This window comes from Bombina bombina, chromosome 3 (genome assembly GCF_027579735.1).
Source record: "Bombina bombina isolate aBomBom1 chromosome 3, aBomBom1.pri, whole genome shotgun sequence".
Lineage (NCBI taxonomy): Eukaryota > Metazoa > Chordata > Amphibia > Anura > Bombinatoridae > Bombina > Bombina bombina.
Genome location: NC_069501.1, coordinates 1,003,774,155 through 1,003,799,018, shown reverse-complemented (window position 1 = coordinate 1,003,799,018; position 24,864 = coordinate 1,003,774,155). Strand labels below are relative to the sequence as shown.

The 24,864-nt window shown below is 40.3% G+C and overlaps 1 protein-coding gene across 3 annotated transcripts in view; it reads left to right on the top strand.

The window, feature by feature from the left end:
• The window catches only part of STAT6 (signal transducer and activator of transcription 6), a 465,172-nt gene that overhangs the window by 377,316 nt on the left and 62,992 nt on the right, over positions 1-24,864 (top strand). For all 3 annotated transcript variants that reach the window (XM_053708174.1, XM_053708172.1, XM_053708173.1), the window contains exon 11: positions 2,823-2,915. In XM_053708174.1, coding sequence (XP_053564149.1) covers positions 2,823-2,915 — 93 coding nt within the window. The remainder of the gene's footprint in view (positions 1-2,822; positions 2,916-24,864) is intronic.

The window sequence follows — 24,864 nt, the reverse complement described above, 5'->3', positions numbered from 1 at the left end:
GAAAAGTTCATTGATTCCTCAGACAAGGGTAACCTTTTTTAGGTTTACAGATAGATTCAGTGTCCATGACTCTGTCTCTGACAGACAAGAGACGTCTAAAATTGATCTCAGCTTGTCGAAACCTTCAATCACAATCATTCCCTTCGGTAGCCTTATGCATGGAAATTCTAGGTCTTATGACTGCTGCATCGGACGCGATCCCCTTTGCTCGTTTTCACATGCGACCTCTTCAGCTCTGTATGCTGAACCAGTGGTGCAGGGATTACACAAAGATATCTCAATTAATATCTTTAAAACCGATTGTACGACACTCTCTGACGTAGTGGACAGATCACCATCATTTAGTTCAGGGTGCTTCTTTTGTTCTTCAGACCTGGACTGTAATTTCAACAGATGCAAGTCTGACAGGTTGGGGAGCTGTTTGGGGGTCTCTGACAGCACAAGGGGTTTGGGAATCTCAGGAGGTGAGATTACCAATCAATATTTTGGAACTCCATGCAATTTTCAGAGCTCTTCAGTCATGGCCTCTTCTAAAGAGAGAATCGTTCATTTGTTTTCAGACAGACAATGTCACAACTGTGGCATACATCAATCATCAAGGAGGGACTCACAGTCCTCTGGCTATGAAAGAAGTATCTCGAATACTGGTATGGGCGGAATCCAGCTCCTGTCTAGTTTCTGCGGTTCATATCCCAGGTATAGACAATTGGGAAGCGGATTATCTCAGTCGCCACACGTTACATCCGGGCGAATGGTCTCTTCACCCAGAGGTATTTCTTCAGATTGTTCAAATGTGGGGACTTCCAGAAATAGATCTGATGGCTTCTCATCTAAACAAGAAACTTCCCAGGTATCTGTCCAGATCCAGGGATCCTCAGGCAGAAGCAGTGGATGCATTGTCACTTCCTTGGAAGTATCATCCTGCCTATATCTTTCCGCCTCTAGTTCTTCTTCCAAGAGTAATCTCCAAGATTCTGAAGGAATCCTCGTTTGTTCTGCTGGTGGCTCCAGCATGGCCTCACAGGTTTTGATATGCGGATCTTGTCCGGGTGGCCTCTTGCCAACCGTGGACTCTTCCGTTAAGACCAGACCTTCTATCGCAAGGTCCTTTTTACCATCAGGATCTCAAATCCTTAAATTTAAAGGTATGGAGAATGAACGCTTGATTCTTAGTCAAAGAGGTTTCTCTGACTCTGTGATTAATACTATGTTACAGGCTCGTAAATCTGTATCTAGGAAGATATATTATAGAGTCTGGAAGACTTACATTTCTTGGTGTCTTTCTCATCATTTTTCCTGGCATTCTTTTCGAATTCCGAGAATTTTACAGTTTCTTCAGGATGGTTTGGATAAAGGTTTGTCTGCAAGTTCCTTGAAAGGACAAATCTCTGCTCTTTCTGTTCTTTTTCACAGAAAGATTGCTAATCTTCCTGATATTCATTGTTTTGTACAAGCTTTGGTTCGTATAAAACCTGTCATTAAGTCAATTTCTCCTCCTTGGAGTTTGATTTTGGTTCTGGGGGCTCTTCAAGCTCCTCCGTTTGAACCTATGCATTCATTGGACATTAAATTACTTTCTTGGAAAGTTTTGTTTCTTTTGGCCATCTCTTCTGCTAGAAGAGTTTCTGAATTATCTGCTCTTTCTTGTGAGTCTCCTTTTCTGATTTTTCATCAGGATAAGGCGGTGTTGCGAACTTCTTTTAAATTTTTACCTAAGGTTGTGAATTCTAACAACATTAGTAGAGAAATTGTGGTTCCTTCATTGTGTCCTAATCCTAAGAATTCTAAGGAGAGATCATTGCATTCTTTGGATGTAGTTAGAGCTTTGAGATATTATGTTGAAACTACTAAGAATTTCCGAAAGACTTCTAGTCTATTTGTTATCTTTTCCGGTTCTAGGAAAGGTCAGAAGGCCTCTGCCATTTCTTTGGCATCTTGGTTAAAATCTTTAATTCATCATGCTTATGTCGAGTCGGGTAAAACTCCGCCTCAAAGGATTACAGCCCATTCTACTAGGTCAGTTTCTACTTCCTGGGCATTTAGGAATGAAGCTTCGGTTGATCAGATTTGCAAAGCAGCAACTTGGTCTTCTTTGCATACTTTTACTAAATTCTACCATTTTGATGTGTTTTCTTCTTCTGAAGCAGTTTTTGGTAGAAAAGTACTTCAGGCAGCTGTTTCAGTTTGATTCTTCTGCTTATAATTTCAGTTTTTTTCATTATAAGATTTAAACTTTATTTTGGGTGTGGATTATTTTCAGCTGAATTGGCTGTCTTTATTTTATCCCTCCCTCTCTAGTGACTCTTGCGTGGAAGATCCACATCTTGGGTAGTCATTATCCCATACGTCACTAGCTCATGGACTCTTGCTAATTACATGAAAGAAAACATAATTTATGTAAGAACTTACCTGATAAATTCATTTCTTTCATATTAGCAAGAGTCCATGAGGCCCACCCTTTTTGTGGTGGTTATGATTTTTTTGTATAAAGCACAATTATTCCAATTCCTTATTTTTTATGCTTTCGCACTTTTGTCTTATCACCCCCACTTCTTGGCTATGCGTTAAACTGATTTGTGGGTGTGGTGAGGGGTGTATTTATAGGCATTTTGAGGTTTGGGAAACTTTGCCCCTCCTGGTAGGAATGTATATCCCATACGTCACTAGCTCATGGACTCTTGCTAATATGAAAGAAATGAATTTATCAGGTAAGTTCTTACATAAATTATGTTTTTATGCCTTTAACACTACATAGTTATAATTATAACAGCAATATTATTTGTAATGTAATAATAATTATAATGTTATCATTCTATATGCAGGCTCTCTCTTTGCCTTTGGTGGTGATTGTTCATGGGAACCAAGACAATAATGCTAAAGCAACCATTTTGTGGGACAATGCCTTTTCAGAGATGGTAAGTTAGATTTCCAGCATCCACTTAATAAAAATAGTGAAATTTCATTTAATTTTAACTGAAATAATTCAATAATGTGCATAAAACATATAAATTAATAGACTTAAGCTCACTAAGTTGCAGAAATGTATTTTGGCCCTCCTTAAATAAGTAATAATATACCCTCAACCACATTTAAAAGAACAAAAAATAACTGTTACTATAATAACAACTGACCATTAGAATGCTATGTGACACTATGTGATCATTAAAGGGATATGAAATCCTAAAATTTTCTTTTGTGTTTCAGACAATTTACTTGTTTAAAATTACATGCTCTGATGCCACTTATATAAAACACATAAATCCTGAGGGGGCCAGGGCATCATTAGTACTTTAAAGTTAGGCAATGTCACCCTGGTTGGGCCCTTCTCAGATACCCCCACTGACCACCACATTGGTGCTGCTAGCGCCCTTTCTTTGCTGCACGGCTAGGGACTGCAAGTTCCAGAATGCTGTGCCGCAAGATAGTGACAAATAGGAATGGGAGGGAGGAGCTCCCACCCGGAGCTACACATAGGGAGTGAGTGAGGGAGAAAGCAGGTCCTGGAAATGTTGGAGCTGTATATCATGGGGTCTGGGCAAGAAGGGGCCTCTCTAACTGTAGCTGGCCAGCTGCACATAGGGCCTGGGAAAGAAGGAGCGCCATCCACACCAGAAATTTAATCTGGTGCTGCTAGCGCCCTCTCTAGGCTGCACGGCTAGGGACTAGTTCCAGAATGCTGTGCAGCAAGATAGCAACAAATTGGAATGGGAGGGAGGAGCTCCCACCCGGAGCTACACACAGGGAGTGAGTGAGGGCAAAGTAGGTCCTTGAAATGCGGGAGCTGCATATGATGGGGTCTGGGCAAGAAGGGGCCCATCTAACTGTAGCAGGCCAGCTGCACATATGGCCTGGGAAAGGAGGGGCGCCACCCACACCAGAAATTTAGTCTGCTGCTGCTAATGCCCTTTCTATGCTGCACGCCTAGGGACTGCAAGTTCCAGAATACTGTACACCAAGATAACAACAAATCAGAATGGGAGGGAGGAGCTCCCATCCAGAGCTACACATGTAAGTGTGTGAGGGAGAAAGTAGGTCCTGGAAATGATGGAGCTGCATATAATGGGGTCTGGGAAAGAAGGGGCCCCTCTAGCTGTAGCAGGTCTGCTGCACATAGGGCCTGAGAAAGAAGAACATAGGGATTTGGGGAAGAAGCAGCACACAGAGGAGCTGAAAACCTCATTCCTCCACTTGAGAATAAGGTAGGTTAATAATATGGGCCCTTCTCTTGCTTTGTGGCCCTTTCTAGGTGCTGACACTTGCTTAAAAAGATTCTAAGTTATACAATTCTGTCTTGTCTGGTATCTGAAGGGTTAATGGATACTTATATTCTTCATAGTGATATTTAAACACTCACAGTAGCACAGCACTTCTGTCAGGTGCACGCCAATATAAAGGCACTGTATACCTTTGTAATCAGTAATATCATGGATGGCAGCACCTTCCAACAGATAAAAGGGGAAGAGAGACAAGGTTGTTATCCATGTTTAGCATGTGGTAATTGTAATTCGATGATAAAAGGCCCAGTTTTTGTACATCCACTTACTGGAAAAAAATTCTATATAAGGGGGTACTACACATGCAACACTAACGGCTAGATTACGAGTCTTGCGTTAGCCTTAAAAAGCAGCGTTGAGGGGTCCCAACGCTGCTTTTTAATGCCTGCTGGTATTACGAGTCAGGCAGGAAAGGGTCTACCGCTCACTTTTTTCCGCTATTTTAGCTTACCGCAAATCCCCTTACGTCAATTGCGTATCCTATCTTTTTTAATGGGATTTGCCTAACACCGGTATTACGATCACCTAAAAAAGTGAGCGGTACACCCTTTCCTGGCAAGACTCCTACCGCATATAAAAGTCAGTAGTTATGGGCTAACGCCGGAACATAAAGCTCTTAACTAAAGTGCTAAAAGAACACTAACACCCCTAAACTACCTATTTACCCACTAAACCGAGCCCCCCCCATCAGAAACACTTTAATAAAATGTTTAACCCCTAATCTAACAACCGGACATCGCCGCCACTTTAATAAATGTATTAACCCCTAAACCGCCGCACTCCCGCCTCGCAAACACTAGTTAAATTGTATTAAACCCTAATCTGCCGTCCCTAACATCGCAGACACCTACCTACATTTATTAACCACTAATCTTCCGACCCCAACGTCGCCGCTACTATATTAAATTTGTTAACCCCTAAACCTAAGTCTAAACCTAAGTCTAACCCCCCTAACTTAAATATAATTTAAAGTAAACTTTTTTTAATTTTAACTAGGTACAATAGTTATTAAATAGTTATTAACTATTTAATAACTACCTAGCTAAAATAAGTACAAAAATACCGGTAAAATAAACCCTAACCTAAGTTACAATTACACCTAACACTACACTATAATTAAACTAATTACCTAAACTACCTACAATTAATTACTATTAAATTATATAAACTAAATTACAAAAAAAAAAATCCACTAAATTACAGGAAAAAAATAGATTTTTAAACTAATTACACCTAATTTAATCCCCCTAATAAAATAAAAAATCCCCCCCTAAATAATAAAATTCCCTACCCTATACTAAATTACAAATAGCCCTTAAAAGGGCCTTTTCCGGGGCATTGCCCCAAAGTAATCAGCTCTTTAACCTGTAAAAAAGGTAGGGTGAGCTTCAAGGGGGTAGTGTTAGGTTTTTTTAAGGGGGGATTGGGTGGGTTTTAGAGTAGGGTTGCGTGTGTGGGTGGTGGGTTATAATGTTAGGGGGGTATTGTATTTTTTTTACAGGTAAAAGAGCTGATTACTTTTGGGGCAATGCCCCACAAAAGGCCCTTTTAAGGGCTATTTGTAATTTAGTATAGGGTAGGGAATTTTATTATTTTGGGGGGTTTTTTATTTTATGAGGGGGATTAGATTAGGTGTAATTAGTTTAATATTCTTGTAATTCTTTTTTTTTTCCTGTAATTTAGTGGGGGGGTTTTTTTGTAATTTAGTTTATTTAATTTAATTGTAATTAATTGTAGGTAGTTTAGATAATTAGTTTAATTATAGTGTAGTATTAGGGGTAATTGTAATTTAGGTTAGGATTTATTTTACAGGTACTTTTGTACTTATTTTAACTAGGAAGTTATTAAATAGTTAATAACTATTTAATAACTATTGTACCGAGTTAAAATAAATACAAAGTTGCCTGTAAAATAAATATAAATCAAAAGCTAGCTACAATGTAACAGTTATATTGTAGCTAGCTTAGGGTTTATTTTACAGGTAAGTATTTAATTTTAAATAGGAATAATTTATTTAATTATAGTAAATTTATTTAGATGTATTTAAATTATATTTAAGTTAGGGGGGTGTTAGGGTTATGGTTAGACTTAGGTTTAGGGGTTAATAAATTTATAATAGTGGCGGCGACGTTGGCGGCGGCAGATTAGGGGTTAATAAATTTATGTTGGGGGCAGATTAGGGGTTAATAAATGTAATGTAGGTGTCGGCGATGTTGGGGGCAGTATATTAGGGGTTCAGAAGTATAATGTAGGTGGCGGCGGTGTCCGGAGCAGCAGATTAGGGGTTAATAATATAATTTTGGTGTCAGCGATAGCGGGGGTGGCAGATTAGGGGTTAATAAGTGTAATATTAGGGGTTTTTAGACTCTGGGTTCATGTTAGGGTGTTAGGTGCAGACATAAAATGTATTTCCCCATAGGAAACATTGGGGCTGCGTTAGTAGCTGAAAACTGCTTTTTTGCAGGTGTTAGGTTTTTTTCAGCCAGCTCAGCCCCAATGTTTCCTATGGGGAAATCGTGCACGAGCACGTTCAGCCAGCTCACCGCTGACTTAAGCAAAGCTGGTATTGAGGTGAGATGTGGAGCTTAATTTTGCTCTAAGCTCACCTTTTTGCGGCTAACGCCAGGTTTAAAAAAACCTGTAATACCAGCGTTGTCTTAAGGGAGCGGTGGGAAAAAAGGCTTGTTAGCACCACACCCCTGTTACCGCAAAACTCGTAATCTTGCCGTAAGTTTGCAGTGTACCTTATAAAATGTCCATGTGGGAGGGTTTACATCGGGGAGACCACCCGTAGGTCCGTGAAAGAATTGTCCAACATAAAAGTAACATTAGGTGTAACAACCGGGAGGCACCTGTCTCTAGCCATTTTTTACAATGTGGACACAATATTAGTCAAATACGTTTTCAGGTAATTGATGCAGTACCCTTGCCTAGGCGGGAGGGGATAGGGAGTTGTTATTAAAAAAGAAGGAGGCATTTTGGATACATAAGTTAGATGCCATGCAACTGCAGGGGTTAAACAAATAATTAGATTTTTCTCTATTCTTATAGGTTTTATTTCCCCACTAATACTTGATTCTTTGGTGTTAAAAAATCATGTTAAAGTGTTAAAAAATCATGTTAAAAAATCATGTAAATGTAAAAAATTATGTGGAATTGATATAACGTTGATGGTAGATGTTTGGTTCCATATCTGTATGAATATTTGCTATGATATTGTTCATATTGTTTTTAAAATATGTTTGATCTGCATTATGTACGTCAAATGTAACAAAGGTGATGGTTTGTATAGCTTGTTATTATGTTACCACTAGGTGGTGTTGTACTAAGGTGTTAATTAAACACCTGAGTGTAGGTGGGCCTATAAAAGAACACACTTGTAAATTTGTAGCTATGTATGATTAAGGGTTTTACCCGAAACGTCACAACTTTTGTAATCCTGGTATCAAAAAATAAGGTGCTGCCGTCCGTGATATTACTGATTGCAAAGGTATACAGCGCCTTTATATTGGCGTGCACCTGACAGAAGTGCTATGCTACTGTGAGTGTTTAAATATCACTATTTCTGCTGTTTGCTGTAACTGGCTACTTGCACTCTATCTAGAGATGTCTGATAATGAAAAGGTGGATGATACCGGATTACCTATGTTTGGATACACAGACATGGACGCTACCAGAATTGTTTCTTCGGTTAAAGGTTCAAGTGAATTCCTGAAAACACCTAAAAGTGAAGTGAACAGTAAATTATTTGAGAGACAGTTTAAAAAACATACAGCTTTGGATTTACATGCTGTGACTCTCACAGAATATTGCAAGGTAAAGCGGATCCCCAGAGGCCTGCGGATGAATGTACGCCCCACACTAATGACTGGTAATGAAGAATACTGTAAATTGTTTGCTAGCATTTTGAACAAATGCTAGCATGACCTGATGGTGCTCACCATTGAGTTTTTGCAGCGAGAGATTTCCAAGCAGGAATCAGAGGTGGCCAGGTTGAAGGATGAGCTACATAAATCTTTGACTGCTGATGCATACAGTACCCTGATAAAAAATGTGGAGAGAGGGGAAGCCAAATATTGTAAAGTATTGGAAAATAGGAAAAGAATCAAATTCCAGAGGGATGCCGAAGATTATGAGACCGAATTGGTCTAATGATGGTCATGTGACCGGGAGTCGGGTCACCGCCCCCAGACCCTGAGAGATGCATAACCGATGACGTCCGAGGTACAAGCAACAGGGTGAGAACGCTGTAGGGAGTGAAACAGACTCCTCAGTCATTTTTTTAACAGAGGATTCGGAAGGAGAGTCCATCGGGGTGGCCGCAAACACAAGGGTCACAAGAAATACGGCACCACGATTTCATTCGACCCGGAGGGGTTCAAGGAGACCAGGTCGGGGCCAGAGGTATTAAAGGGAAATAAAGAGAACTTTACAGATTGTGCCTCTATTCCGGATGATGGTCTTCCGATGAGCGATCTGGCTATTAATATATCAGACTATACACTCACTGAGAAACAGGTATCAGCCCTTAACAGGGGTTTATCTTATAGCCCTGCACAAAATATAGATTTGTTTAGATTTGAACAAGATTTGTTTAGGTTTTTCAGGTCTATTAAATTGAAAAGTTTTTTTGCAAATAAATGTGTTCAAGATGAAAACATGAGAGCTGATAATAAACTAAATCTAAAGAAATTTGGCCTTAGAAATAAAAGTAAATTTACACCAAATAATTTGAATCATAGCGTCAATACCTATATAGAGCTGGTCAAAAGAGATTTAGATAAGATGCATAAAAAGCTCATAAAAGAACACCATATTTGCAACATTACAAAGAAAGAGAAAGAGGCATTGAAGTCATTAAAGGACAATAAGAACTTAATAATTAAAACTGCCGATAAGGGCGGGGCTATAAAAATCATGAATAAATGTATGTATATCTCTGAAATTAAGAACCAACTGCCTCAAAAGGATGTATATAAGGAATTAACCTGTAACCCTACATTTTTAATTCAAAAGGAGATCAGATATGTTATTAACATGGCTTTACATATGGATTTAATATCCAAAGATGTTTTTGATTTTTTGATTGTAAAATATCCACGTATCCCGTTTTTTTATACTTTGCCCAAGGTGCACAAGTGGCTATGCAATCCACCAGGTAGGCCTATTGTGGCCGGTATAGATTCAGTGTTTTCCAGAATAGCCATATTTTTGGATAAAGTATTGCAGCCGCTTGTGCACCTGGGTAATTCATATATTGAATATACTGGGTATTTCTTGGAGAAAATTTGTAATCTAAATCTTAACAGGGATAAATGCATACTTTTCACCTTAGATGTTAGCAGTCTGTATACTGCAATAAGACATGAAAGTGGGATTGCAGCAGTTATGAAAGTACTATGGGCGAATAATGAATATACTACAGTTAAGCTTAAATAATCCCACTAAAAGGTGACCCATTTAATACTAGCAATCATATCCATGAATTTTGTTTATAGACAGAAATGTATCCAAACCAATTTTACTCTACAGTGAAAAAAACATTTCCGTTGCAGGAGATTAAATCTCCTTTCCTCCAACCTTAAATTGTGACCTCTGGTTACAAACCGTTTTCTTGGAATAAACAGAGCTTCTGTCATCTCTGTATATGGGCTTTGAATATATTTATATAAAGTAATCATGTCACCTCTTAAGCGCCTTTTTTCTAAAGAAAGCAGACCCAGTTTGGCTAGCCTCTCCTCATAGGTTAAATTCTCCAATCCCCTTATTAGCGTTGTGGCCCTTCTCTGAACTTTTTCTAGTTCTGCAATATCTTTTTTTGCGATTGGTCCCCAGAACTGCACTCCATACTCAAGGTGAGGTCTTACCAGGGCTTTATATAGTGAAAGAATTATGCTTTCCTCCCTTGAATCAATGCCTCTTTTAATACATGCTAGTAGTATCTTATTAGCCTTTGAAGCTGCTGCCCTCCATTGTGCACCCATCTTTAGCTTGTTATCTATTACTATCCCCAAATCCCTTTCCTCCTGTGTTTGACTTTTTATCTGTTGGAAGGTGCTTCCGTCCGTGATATTATATTCTTCATAGTGTTTCCCTGCTTGCATGGTTTCTAATTCTAAACACATTTTTATTTCAGGTGTGAGTCATTATCACTGTTCCTGCTTTATATATAAAATAAACATTGTTAATGTTCTACACTAGTTCTGTTGCTATTGGATACTAGTGTCCCAGATGAGCAAAGTTTTCAGTCTGAGGGGCCTATTTATAAAAGCGTCAACCGAAAATACACAGTAATTCTGCATCGTAAAAAGCCCCCCTAAAATAAAAAAAATCCCTAGCCTACAATAAACTACCAATGTCCCTTAAAGGGGCCTTTTGTGGGCATTGCCCTAAAGATATTATCTCTTTTACCTGTAAAAACAAAATACAAACACCCCGCAACAGTAAAACCAACCACCCAACCAACCGCCCCCCCAAATAAAAACCCTAACTCTAAAAAAAAAAAAAAGCTGCCCATTGCCCTGTAAAGGGCATTTGAATGGGCGTTGCCCTTAAAAGGGCATTTAGCTCTTTTACAAGCCCAAACCCTAATCTAAAATAAAAACCACCTCAAAAATTTTAAAAAATACTAACACTAACCCCCAAAGATCCACTTACAGTTCTGAAGTCCCAACATCCAGGCGGAGAAGTCTTCATCCAGGCGGCGATGTCTTCATCTATCCAGGCGGAAGAAGTCTTCATCCATCCAGGCGGAAGAAGTCTTCATCCAAGCGGCGATGTCTTCATCCATCCAGGCGGAAAAAGTCTTCATCCAAGTGGCATCTTCTATATTCATCCCTGTGGTGCGGAGTGGGTCTATCCTGAAGCCATCCGACGTGGAGATCCTCTTCTTATGGACGCCGCTGTAAACAGAAGCTTCATTGCAAGGGACGCGATTGCCTTTTAAGGGCAATTCCCATCCAAATGCCCTTTTCAGGGCAATGGGTAGCTTAGTTTTTTTTCTATGGTTGAAAAAAAGTTACGTTTACACCTAACACCCTATCATAAACCCGAGCCAGAAAACTCTAAATCTGCCGCCCCCAACATCGCCGACACAAATAAAATGTATTAACCCCTATTCCGCTGCTCCCCAACACCGCCGCCACTAAATAAACTTATTAACCCCTAAACCTCTGGCCTCCCGCATCACCACCACTAACTAAACCTATTAATCCCTAAACCATGAGCCCCCCACATCGCCAAAAACTAAATTAAGCTATTAACCCCTAAACCTAACAACCCCTTAACTTTAAATTAAAATTACAAGATCCCTATCTTAATATAAATTAAAACTTACCTCTAGAATTAAAATAAACTAATTTTAAACTATAAATTAACCTACCCTAACTATTATACTAAAATTAAATAAATCTACCAATTAAATAAACTAAATTACGTATTAAAAAACCTAACACTACTAAAATTATTTAAATATACAATTAAACATTATTACAAAGTACTAAATTACCAAAAAAACAAACAGTAAGTTACAAAAAATAACAAACACTACATTTACGAAAAATAAGAAACGAAATTATCCAAAATAAAAAAATTACACTTAATCTAATAGCCCTATGAAAATAAAAAGCCCCCCAAAATAAAAAAAACCTAGCCTACAATAAACTACCAATGTCCCTAAAAGGGCCTTTTGTGGGGCATTGCCCTAAAGATATCAGCTCTTTTACCTGTAAAAAAAATATATAAACACTCCCCAACAGTAAAACCAACCACCCAACCAACCCCCCCCAAATAAAAACCCTAACTCTAAAAAAAACTAAGCTGCCCATTGCCCTGTAAAGGGCATTTAGCTCTTTTACAAGCCCAAACCCTAATCTAAAATAAAAACCCACCCCAAAAATATAAAAAAATACTAACACTAACCCCCGAAGATCCACTTACAGTTCGGAAGTCCCGACATCCAGGCGGAGAAGTCTTCATCCAGGTGGCAATGTCTTCATCTATCCAGGCGGAAGAAGTCTTCATCCAAGCGGCAATGTCTTCATCCATCCAGGCGGAAGAAGTCTTCATCAAAGCGGCGATGTCTTCATCTATCCAGGCGGAAGAAGTCTTCATCCAAGCAGCATCTTCTATATTCACAAAAGGCCCTTTTAAGGGCCATTGGTATTTTATTGTAGGCTAGGGTTTTTGGGGGGGCTTTTTTATTTTGATAGGGCTATTAGATTAGGTGTAAAAAAATTATTTTGGATAATTTTGTTTGTTATTGTTCGCAATTTAGTGTTTGTTATTTTTTGTAACAGAGGCCTAGATTTGGAGTTCGGCGGTAGCCGTCAAAACCAGCGTTAGAGGCTCCTAATGCTGGTTTTGGCCGCCCGCTGGTATTTGGAGTCAGTGATTAAAGGGTCTAACGCTCACTTTTCAGCCGCGACTTTTCCATACCGCAGATCCCCCTACGCCATTTGCGTAGCCTATCTTTTCAATGGGATCTTTCTAACGCTGGTATTTAGAGTCGTTTCTGAAGTGAGCGTTAGAGCTCTAACGACAAAATTCCAGCCGCCTGAAAATAGCAGGAGTTAAGAGCTTTCTGGCTAACGCCGGTTTATAAAGCTCTTAACTACTGTACCCTAAAGTACACTAACACCCATAAACTACCTATGTACCCCTAAACCGAGGTCCCCCCACACCGCCGCCACTCGATTAAAATTTTTAACCCCTAATCTGCCGACCGCCACCTACGTTATACTTATGTACCCCTAATCTGCTGCCCCTAACCCCGCCGACCCCTGTATTACATTTATTAACCCCTAACTTGCCCCCCACAACGTCGCCGCCAGCTACTTAAAATAATTAACCCCTAATCTTCCGACCGCAAATCGCCGCCACCTACGTTATCCCTATGTACCCCTAATCTGCTGCCCTAACATCGCCGACCCCTATATTATATTTATTAACCCCTAATCTGCCCCCCTCAACGTCAAGTTCAATCCGATTGGCTGATCCAATCAGCCAATCAGATTGAGCTCGCATTCTATTGGCTGTTCCGATCAGCCAATAGAATGCGAGCTCAATCTGATTGGCTGATTGGATCGGCCAATCGGATTGAACTAGATTCTGATTGGCTGATTCCATCAGCCAATCAGAAAATTCCTACCTTAATTCCGATTGGCTGATAGAATCCTATCAGCCAATCGGAATTCGAGGGACGCCATCTTGGATGACGTCCCTTAAAGGAACAGTCATTCGTCGTTCAGTCGTCGGTCCGGATGGATGTTCCGCGCTGGATGTCTTCAGGATCCTGCCGCTTCGCTCCGGATGGAAGAAGATCGAAGATGCCGCTTGGAGAAGATGTTTGCCGGTCCGGATGTCCTCTTCTTGCCGGATAGGAGGAAGACTTTGGAGCCTCTTCTGGACCGGATTATGGATCGCCAACCCCCGCTTGGGTTGGATGAAGATCTTGGAGCCAGGACGGATCGGTGATACCTGGATGGTGAAGACAAGGTAGGAAGATCTTCAGGGGCTTAGTGTTAGGTTTATTTAAGGGGGGTTTGGGTTAGATTAGGGGTATGTGGGTGGTGGGTTGTAATGTTGGGGGGGGGGGGTATTGTATGGTTTTTTTTACAGGCAAAAGAGCTGAAATTCTTGGGGCATGCCCCGCAAAGGGCCCTGTTCAGGGCTGGTAAGGTAAAAGAGCTTGTAACTTTTTTAATTTAGAATAGGGTAGGGAATTTTTTATTTTGGGGGGCTTTGTTATTTTATTAGGGGGCTTAGAGTAGGTGTAATTAGTTTAAAATTGTTGTAATATTTTTCTTATGTTTGTAAATATTTTTTTATTTTCTGTAACTTAGTTCTTTTTTATTTTTTTGTACTTTAGCTAGTTTATTTAATTGTATTTATTTGTAGGAATTGTGTTTAATTAATTTATTGATAGTGTAGTGTTAGGTTAATTGTAGGTAATTGTAGGTAGTTTATTTAATTATTTTATTGATAGGGTAGTGTTAGGTTTAATTATAACTTAGGTTAGGATTTAGTTTACAGGTAAATTTGTTATTATTTTAACTAGGTAACTATTAAATAGTTATTAACTATTTAATAGCTATTGTACCTGGTTAAAATAAATACAAAGTTACCTGTAAAATAAATATTAATCCTAAAATAGCTATAATATAATTATAATTTATATTGTAGCTATATTAGGATTTATTTTACAGGTAAGTATTTAGCTTTAAATAGAAATAAGTTATTTAATAAGAGTTAATTTATTTCGTTAGATAAATATTATATTTAACTTAGGGGGGTGTTAGTGTTAGGGTTAGACTTAGCTTTAGGGGTTAATCCATTTATTAGAATAGCGGTGAGCTCCGATCGGAAGATTAGGGGTTAATAATTGAAGTTAGGTGTCGGCGATGTTAGGGAGGGCAGATTAGGGGTTAATACTATTTATGATAGGGTTAGTGAGGCGGATTAGGGGTTAATAACTTTATTATAGTAGCGCTCAGGTCCGCTCGGCAGATTAGGGGTTAATAAGTGTAGGCAGGTGTCGGCGACGTTGTGGGGGGCAGGTTAGGGGTTAATAAATATAATATAGGGGTCGGCGGTGTTAGGGGTAGCAGATTAGGGGTACATAGGGATAACGTAGGTGGCGGCGGTTTACGGAGCGGCAGATTAGGGGTTTAAAAAAATATGCAGGGGTCAGCGATAGCGGGGGCGGCAGATTAGGGGTTAATAAGTGTAAGGCTAGGGGTGTTTAGACTCGGGGTACATGTTAGAGTGTTAGGTGCAGACGTAGGAATTGTTTCCCCATAGGAAACAATGGGGCTGCGTTAGGAGCTGAACGCTGCTTTTTTGCAGGTGTTAGGTTTTTTTCCAGCTCAAACAGCCCCATTGTTTCCTATGGGAGAATCGTGCACGAGCACGTTTTTGAGGCCGGCCGCGTCCGTAAGCAACTCTGGTATCGAGAGTTGCATTTGCGGAAAAAATGCTCTACGCTCCTTTTTTGGAGCCTAACGCAGCATTTGATTAAACTCTCGATACCAGAGTTAAATTTATGGTGCGGCCAGAAAAAAGCCTGCGGAGCGTTAACAGCCCTTTTACCGCCGAACTCCAAATCTAGGCCAGAGTTTTTGTTTGTTTTTGGTAATTTAGTACTTTGTAATAATGTTTAATTGTATATTTAAATAATTTTAGTAGCGTTAGGTTTTTTAATATATAATTTAGTTTATTTAATTGGTAGTTTAATTTAATTTTAGTATAATAGTTAGGGTAGGTTAATTTATAGTTTAAAATTAGTTTATTTTAATTCTACAGGTAAGTTTTAATTTATTTTAAGATAGGGATCTTATAATTTTAATTTAAAGTTAAGGGGTTGTTAGGTTTAGGGGTTAATAGCTTAATTTAGTTTTTGGGGATGTGGGGGCTGACGGTTTAGGGGTTAATAGGTTTAGTTAGTGTTGGTTATGTGGGAGGCCAGAGGTTTAGGGGTTAATAAGTTTTCTTAGTGGCGGCGGTGTCGGGGAGCAGCAGAATAGGGGTTAATACATTTTATTTGTAACGGCAATGTCGGTTGCGGCATATTAGGGGTTAATAGGTTTCTTATAGTGCCGGCGATGCAGGAGTGCGGCGGTTTAAGGGTTTAAGGGTTAATAGGTAGTTTATGGGTGTTAGTGTACTTTGTAGCAGTTTAGTTGGTATAAATAAAGTTGGGAAAAACACAAATAACAGCGTCATCGATGACTGTTAGTTAACAACAGTCCTATGCTCATCTTCCCTTACTTGGTGTTTTTGGCGGCTTTTTTAAATAAATACGGAGATCGTATTCAGATCCGCGGCCGCATATTGACGCACGCAAATGCATAGCTGACGCTTTGATAAATATCCCCCTTAGTGAAACTCTGAAAAGAAATCTCAGTTTTTTTTACATTGTTTTACTATTGTTGTTACTATTGTTGTTTTATTTATTTTATTCTTTAAAACCCACGTGTTTACATAATAATTGTTTTTTTTTCTTTAGTCAGCCTGTATTGCCTGAAAACTATTTTTTTCCTTGTTTAAACATCATGGGGCCAATTTATCAAGGGCCAAATGGCCCCTGATGCCCCTGTTTCCGTGCAAGCCTTCAGGCTCGCCGGAAACAGCAGTTATTAAGCAGCGATCTTAAGATCGCTGCTCCTTTACTGGTCCGTTGCCCTTGAGTAATTAATCCGCCCGATCCTACACTATTGCACCGATTGACACCCCCTGCTAGCGGCCGATCTGCAGGGGGCGGCATTGCGCAAGCTTGTGCAATGTTATCGTAGCGTATGATGTCGGCATTCAGCGATGTCTGGTGGACATGATATGCTACAGTGTATCATTTCCTCCAGACATTGATAATTCGTCCCCCTAGTCTTAGCTGTTCAAACACACACAGATGAAAACAAACTCACACACACCAGCTTACATACACACACATACTCAAAAATACACACACACTACACACACATGCATGTACATGTACACACACACACTATACAACTATTCATACCCACATGTATGCACACAAATATACATACTTATAAACACACAAATGCATACACACACTTACATACACACAAACAAATAAAAAAGATACTGATTTATTGCATATTCTTAAAAAAAATATTGTACAAATGTAAATATTTGTGTTTGTTGTGCACATTTGTCTGTGAGTGTTCCTGTGTGTGTGTATATCAAGTTGATATATCTGTGTTTTTTCTGGGTTTTTTTTTTCTGTATGTGTATGTCTGGGAGTGGGTGTTTTTGTGGGTGTAGAGTTGTGTTGGTGAGTATGTGTCTGAGAATATCTATGTGTGTCTGAATGTGTCTGAGTATGTCTGTGTATGTGTCTGTGTGTATCTCTGAATGTGCCTGTGTATGTGTGTATTTATCTGTGTGTATAAGTGTTTCTGTGTTTGTGAATGTGTGTTACTACCTGTACAACATCTTTAAAGGGACACTAAACCCACAATATTTATTTCATGATTCAGGTAGAGAAAACAATTTTAAACAACATTCCAATTTACTTTCATTATCTAATTTGCTTCATTCTTTTGATATCTTTGTTGAAGAAAAAGCAATGCACATGGGTGAGCCAATCACACAAGGCATGTATGTGCAGCCACCAATCAACAGCTACTGAGCCTATCTAGATATGCTTTTCAGCAAAGGATACCAAGAGAATGAAGCAAATTAGATAATAGAAGTAAAATAGAAAGTTGTTTAAAATTGCATGCTCTTTCTAAATCATGAAAGAAAAAAATGGGTTTCATGTCCTTTTTACACTCAAAAACACACACACATTTTAGTCACTTGCGAAAAAGTGAAAGGGGGGGGGGGCGGTGATCAATGGTTTAGTAAGAGGCCCAAAAATTTATAGTAGCGGTTCTGTATAGTTAGATAGGTAGATAGATAGGACTTGAAATTGCAGCCGGACGAGTAAGAAATTACAGCAGATGAATAGAAAATTTGACTTTTTTTGTATGGTTAACATTGAGTGGACTAGTAGATTTTTTCCCTGGGATAGTAACTTTCACCCCTGATTAGCACTCACTGCTGCAAATACAACCGATGTAACAAGCTACCCCAACCTTATGTCTCTGCACCCTAAACCTATAGACTGTGAGCTCTCCGGAGCAGGGCCCTCTTCCTCCTGTACTAGATTTGTTTCGTTTTGTTATGTTTTATATTTTATCACAAATCTTTGTCATTGTATACCCCTATCACTGTACCCAGCACTATGGAATATGGCGGCGCTATACAAATAAATGATAATTAATATATATATATATATATATATATATATATATATATATATATGATCTCACAGAAGAACAAAGATAGCGTCAGCACTGTTTCTTGAAAAGGTAAAATTCTTTATTGAAATGACATAAGGATAAAAAAGCAGCAATGTTTCTGGTCCACCTGACCCTTAATCATGCTATGGAGCACTGTTATTCACCACCTTATATACCACCTGTATGCAAATTAATTTAATTTAATTCAATTTAACGCTTTCAGTTCTCATATCTAAATTTAATATAGTTACACCCTCTACAGATCAAACTTAGAATTACTCACAATTTTACTTTTTTAAAGCAAACTGTTTTTGCTTCTTTTTATTTGTATCCTTTTATACTATGTGGTGGATTTCAGTGAGATTAAATTACAATCAAAAATATTACATGGAGTATAAAACTAAAATCAAAAGATAATTTATAAAAACAAGTGAAGATCGTAATCTTTATTCAAACCTAATGGATATAAGGTCTTAAGGTGTTGTATCCACCATACCTCCCTCTTTTTAAGTACCAACTCTTTATTACCACCTCTTCTTTGTTTGGGGACATGATCTATAACCTGAAATCTTAATTGGCTCACTGTATGGCCTGCTGATACAAAATGGAATGAAACTGGAAGGGTCATGTCATTACATCTAATAGATGATTTGTGGGCACTAATCTTGTCCTTAATGGGGCGTATCGTTTCTCCAACATAGCCTTGCCCACAAGGACATTTCAAGATATACACTACATGATCAGTTTCACAGGTGTAAAAACCATTGATCTCACGTTTTTTCCTATCGATAATTTGTGCAATATATTTGCCTTTGACCATGGAATTGCACTGTGCACATCCTAAGTAGGGGTATGATCCTTTATTAGGGGTGGTCAAATAATTTACTTTGTGACACTTACTAGTGCCTACATCTGTCTTAACCAAAAATTCCCTAATATTTATAATTTTCCTGTAAGACTGAATAGGGCGTTTACTAAATTCCTGTATGTGGGTTGGAGAAATATTGTAAACACCTAAGAAGAAGAAAAATAAAAATTATATGTTTTCTCTGACTTTCATAACAATTCAAAGATCATCCATATTAGGGACATACATTTTCTGTTTCTAAGGACACAGTAGGAAGTTCACAAAGCTAGGAGGGTAAATAAAAATCTAATTTTACATTAGCATAATTGTAATCTAGGAATGCTTAATTGGCTTCCTCACCCTAGATATAAGGTATCAATATGTGTGTATATTGATGCACCATTATGAACAAAAACATAAAACAATAATAGCATTTATATTTATTAAAGTATGAAGTTATAATCCCTAAGCAATCCAAGATACAATATCTATGGTGGTTCTTGAAGCACTTTAAATTACTATAAGAAATTACAACCCATTTTGCCATTCAGTCTGTTCATAATCAAATATGCTGTGAAGTTTGCTGCATCATATTTTAACATGTTGAGAGGTTGAAGCAATAAATTAATTATCTCAAATAAATACCATCTGCAGTATTGGAATATAACCCATTCATCATTACAAACCATTCAAGAGAAATAACCATAAGGTGCTTATCAACACAGAAACATCTTGTAAAATATAGGGCCAGATTACTAGTGGAATGTTATTTAACGCTCTTGCTCTAACTCCGCTAAAAGTAAGCCTATGAGTGCATCGGGTAGCGCTCGTATTACAAGTTAAAAGTAAACTGTTTTACTTTCATTCAAAGGTAGAATAATGCGTGCACATTCACATATTCCCCCATAGAAGTCAATGGAGCAAATAAAGTGGGGGGAAAACACCCAACTCGAGCGTAAACCCGATCGCATATTCCTCAAGTGCGTTAACCTAACATGAAAATATGAATATTTCACGTTCCAGTGCTCTTCACAAAGAAGAATGTGTTCTATTTATCTCGGTACAATATATATCTATATGTGTGTATATATTTATGTATATGTGTATACATGTGTATTTATGTGTTTATATGTATATATATACAGTATATATATATATATATATATATATATATATATATATATATATATATATGGTTATATATGGTTATATATAGGTATATATAGATAGATCGATCAATAGATAGATGGATATAGGAATATCTATTTATAAATACATAGAACATATTCTGCTATGTGCAGAACATTGTAGTGTGAAATACTTACAGTAAATACACAGAATAACACTTTATTAAATATGAATATTGCATTAATATGCTTATTCATGTTTTTAACTACTTAACTGCAAAGGGCTCCAATGCACTTTTACATATGTATATATGTATACAAATGTATTTATGTATTTATATGTGTATATGTGTCTATAAATACATATGTACACACATATAACATAAATATATACATTCCTATGTACCTCTATATCATGTAGGTATATGTATGTATCTCTATATTAAAGTCCTTTGCTTACCTTTTTTTTTCTTTCTAACACCTGAGACCTCATATCTTTGAGCCCTTATAATTAGATGGTGTTATTATGAGTGTAAGTGTACTTTGTAATGTATTTTTTAATGTTTTTTTAAACTTTTTTGTTTTGCGAAACAATTAACCGGAACTTTGAAGTTGTGGTAATCATTCTAGCGTAAACAACAATTGCGTTAAGTAATCACATTTACTTTCAACTTGTAAAACAAGCGGTAAACCCAACGCGCGCAAACACCCGCAATAAACCCCTTTTTGCATGCATAACTGTTGGCGCTCATAATCTGGCCCATAGTGTTTTATATTAGTTTATTACCAGGTTTTTTTTTTAGTAAATATTTGAACAGTATTTTCTAGAGCACCAGTAAGCATTATTAGCTGTATGTTTTTCATTAGCATATTATATCCATTTAGAAAACAGTGTTCAGAGTCTATCTGTGTTCCATCTAACAGAGGGCATTTAAAATTGTTCTATAGACATAGGGCTAGATTACAAGTGGCACGCTATTGTTAGTGTGAGTGACATAAGCAATATCGTGACCGCGCTAACTTTCGCTCGTATTACAAAATGAAAGTAAAGCGTTTGTTCGAGTGCAATTGAAGACCTTGCGCAAAGGGTAAGAGTTAAAAAAAAATGTGCACCAAACACAACATAAGTACTTTAAAAGAAAGTATTACGCTCATATTCACAGTTTCTGATAAACAATATTCATATACATATTATAAAAACATTTTTATAAGGATTAAAAGGTATATGTTATATGACACAGTATTTGAATGGAAAGGGCTATATTGTGTGTATATATATATATATATGTCTTAATATGTGTATGTGTGTGTATACAGTATATATATGTGTGTATATGTATATACATTTGCATATATGTGTTTATATATGTATAAACATACATATATATACACATATAAACACATATATACGCATGTATCCACTGAAATACATCATAAATCATTTTTTTAATCAATTTTAATATTAAATAATGTGTTTTACTATGCATTTAATGTAAATATTTTACATTGCAATGTTCTTCACTTAGAAGAAAATGTTCTTTGTATTTTTAAATATGCATTCCTATATTTATCTGTATATATCTGTAGCTGTATATATATTTATATAAATATATAGGTATACATATATATCTTATATAAAATTAAACAGATATTTAGAAATATATCCTATTATATAAAAGGCCAAGTGTGTTTGTCCGAAGCTGTCATGCGCAGTAGAGACAGCACGAGGACAAACACACCTGGCCTTTGAGTCCTACTCCCTAGCTGATCTCATCTGCGACAGAAGTGGCCGAGTGTTGTGGGGGCGTGGTCGGTGTGAAGGGGCGTGGCCATGCGTGAATTGACGTGAAAGGGGCGTGGGCGTGTATGAAGGGGGCGTGGTCGGGCGCGGTGACGAGATAGAGAGGGTAGAGAGACAGAGAGGAGGGGAGAGAGAGGAGAGGAGAGGGGTGGAGAGAGAGAGGAGAGGGGGGGGGAGAGAGAGTAGAGGGGGGAGAGAGAGAAGAGGGAGGAGAGAGAGAGGAGGGGAGAGAGAGGGGGGGGAGAGAGAGAGGAGGGGGGAGAGAGAGAGGGGAGGGAGAGAGAGAGGATTGGGGGAGAGAGAGAGGGGGGGAGAGAGTAGAGGGGGGAGAGAGAGAAGAGGGAGGAGAGAGAGGGGGGGGAGAGAGAGAGGAGGGGAGAGAGACAGGGGGGGAGAGAGAGGAGGGGGAGAGAGAGGAGGGGGGAGAGAGAGAGGGGAGGGAGAGAGAGAGGAGGGGAGAGAGAGAGGGGGAGAGAGAGAGAGGGGAGGGAGAGAGAGAGGAGGGGAGAGAGAGAGGGGGAGAGAGAGAGAGGAGGGGAGAGAGAGAGGAGGGGGGAGAGAGAGAGGAGGGCAGAGAGAGAGGAGAGGGGGAGAGAGAGCAAAAGAGAGGGGGGGGCGCAAAGAGAGGGGGGCGAGAGAGCACAAAAGCGAGGGGGGAGAGAGAGAGAGCAAAAGAGGGGGGGAGAGAGAGAGAGCACAAAAGAGAGGGGGAGAGAGAGAGAGCAAAAGAGAGGGGGGAAAGAGCGCAAAAGAGAGGGGGAGAGAGAGCAAAAGAGAGGGGGGAGAGAGAGAGAGAGAGAGAGCAAAAGAGAGGGATAGAGAGAGAGCACAAGAGAGAGAGGGGAGAGAGAGAGAGGATGGGAGAGAGGATGGGAGAGAGAGAGGAGGGGGGAGAGAGCATGGGGGAGAGAGGATGGGGGACAGAGGATGGGGGAGAGAGAGAGAGGAGGGGGAGAGAGAGAGAGGAGGGGGGGGAGAGAGAGAGGAGGGGGGGAGAGAGAGAGGAGGGGGGAGAGAGAGAGGAGGGGGGAGAGAGAGAGGGGGGGAGAGAGGAGGGGGGAGAGAGAGGAGGGGAGGAGAGAGAGAGGGGAGGGAGAGAGGAGGGGGAGGGAGAGAGGGGAGGGAGAGAGAGAGGAGGGGGAGAGAGAGAGGGGGGAGAGAGCTCAAAAGAGAGGGGGAGAGAGAGTGCAAAAGAGATGGGGGAGAGAGAGAGCAAAAGAGGGGGGAGAGAGCGAAGAGAGGGGGGAGAGAGCGCAAAAGAGAGGGGGAGAGAGCACAAAAGAGAAGGGAGAGAGAGAGCAAAAGAGGGGGAAGAGAGAGCACAAAAGAGGGGGGAGAGAGCACAAAAGAGAGGGGGGAGAGAGAGAGAGCAAAAGAGAGGGGGGAGAGAAAGTGCAAAAGAGAGGGGGAGAGAGCGCAAAAGAGAGGGGGAGAGAGCGCAAAAGAGAGGGGGAGAGAGAAAGCAAAAGAGGGGGAGAGAGAGCATAAAAGAGAGGGGGAGAGAGAGAGGAGGGGAGAGAGAGGAGGGGAGACAGAGGAGAGGGGGGGAGAGAGAGAGGGGGGAGAGAGCTCAAAAGAGAGGGGGAGAGAGAGCGCAAAAGAGATAGGGGAGAGAGAGAGCTCAAAAGAGATGGGGGGGAGAGAGAACGGAAAAGAGATGCGAGAGAGAGAGCGAAAAAGAGATGGGGGAGAGAGAGCGCAAAAGAGAGGGGGAGAGAGAGTGCAAAAGAGAGGAGATGAGGGAGAGCGCAAAAGAGAGGGGGAGAGAGAGAGCGTAAAAGAGAGGGGAGAGAGAGAGCGCAAAAGAGAAGGGGGGAGAGAGAGCGCAAAAGAGAGGGGGGAGAGAGAGAGCTTAAAAGAGAGGGGGGAGAGAGAGAGAGCTCAAAAGAGAGGGGGAGAGAGAGCAAAAGAGAGGGGGGGAGAGAGGAGGGGAGAGAGAGAGGAGAAGGGGAGAGAGAGCAAAAGAGAGGGGGGAGCGCAAAGAGAGGGGGGAGAGAGAGCACAAAAACGAGGGGGGAGAGAGAGAGAGAGCAAAAGAGGGGGGAGAGAGAGAGCACAAAAGAGAGGGGGAGAGAGAGAGAGCAAAAGAGAGGGGGGAGAGAGCACAAAAGAGAGGGGGAGAGAGAGAGAGCACAAAAGAGAGGGGGGGGAGAGAGAGAGAGAGAGAGAGAGAGAGAGATAGAGCAAAAGAGGGGGAGAGAGCACAAAAGAGAGAGGGGAGAGAGAGAGGATGGGAGAGAGAGAGGAGAGGAGGGGAGAGAGAGAGGAGGGGGAGAAAGAGAGGAGGGGGAGAGGGGGGGGGGAGAGAGAGAGGATGGGGGGGAGAGAGAGAGAGAGAGAGAGAGAGGAGGGGGGAGAGAGAGAGAAAGAGGAGGGGGGAGAGAGAGAGAGAGAGAGAGAGGGGGGAGAGAGAGAGGAGGGGAGAGAGAGAGAGAGAGAGAGAGGAGGGCGGAGAGAGAGAGAGAGAGAGAGGAGGGGGGAGAGAGACAGGGGGGAGAGAGAGGAGGGGGAGAGAGAGGAGGGGGAGAGAGAGAGAGGGGAGGGAGAGAGAGAGAAGGGAGGGAGAGAGAGAGGAGGGGGGGAGAGAGAGAGGGGTGGGAGAGAGAGGAGGGGGGAGAGAGAGAGGGGAGAGAGAGCTCAAAAGAGAGGGGGGAGAGAGCGCAAAAGAGATGGGGGAGAGAGAGAGCAAAAGAGGGGGGAGAGAGAGCGAAGAGAGGGGGGAGAGAGTGCAAAAGAGAGGGGGAGAGAGAGAGCACAAAATAGAGGGGAGAGAGAGAGAGCAAAAGAGGGGGGAGAGAGAGAGAGAGCACAAAAGATGAGGGAGAGAGAGAGCACAAAAGAGAGGGGGGAGAGAGGGAGAGCAAAAGAGAGGGGGGGAGAGAGCGCAAAAGAGAGGGGGAGAGAGAGAAAGCAAAATAGAGGGAGAGAGAGCACAAAAGAGAGGGGGAGAGAGAGAGGAGGGGAGAGAGAGGAGAGGGGGGAGAGAGTGAGGGGGGGAGAGAGCTCAAAA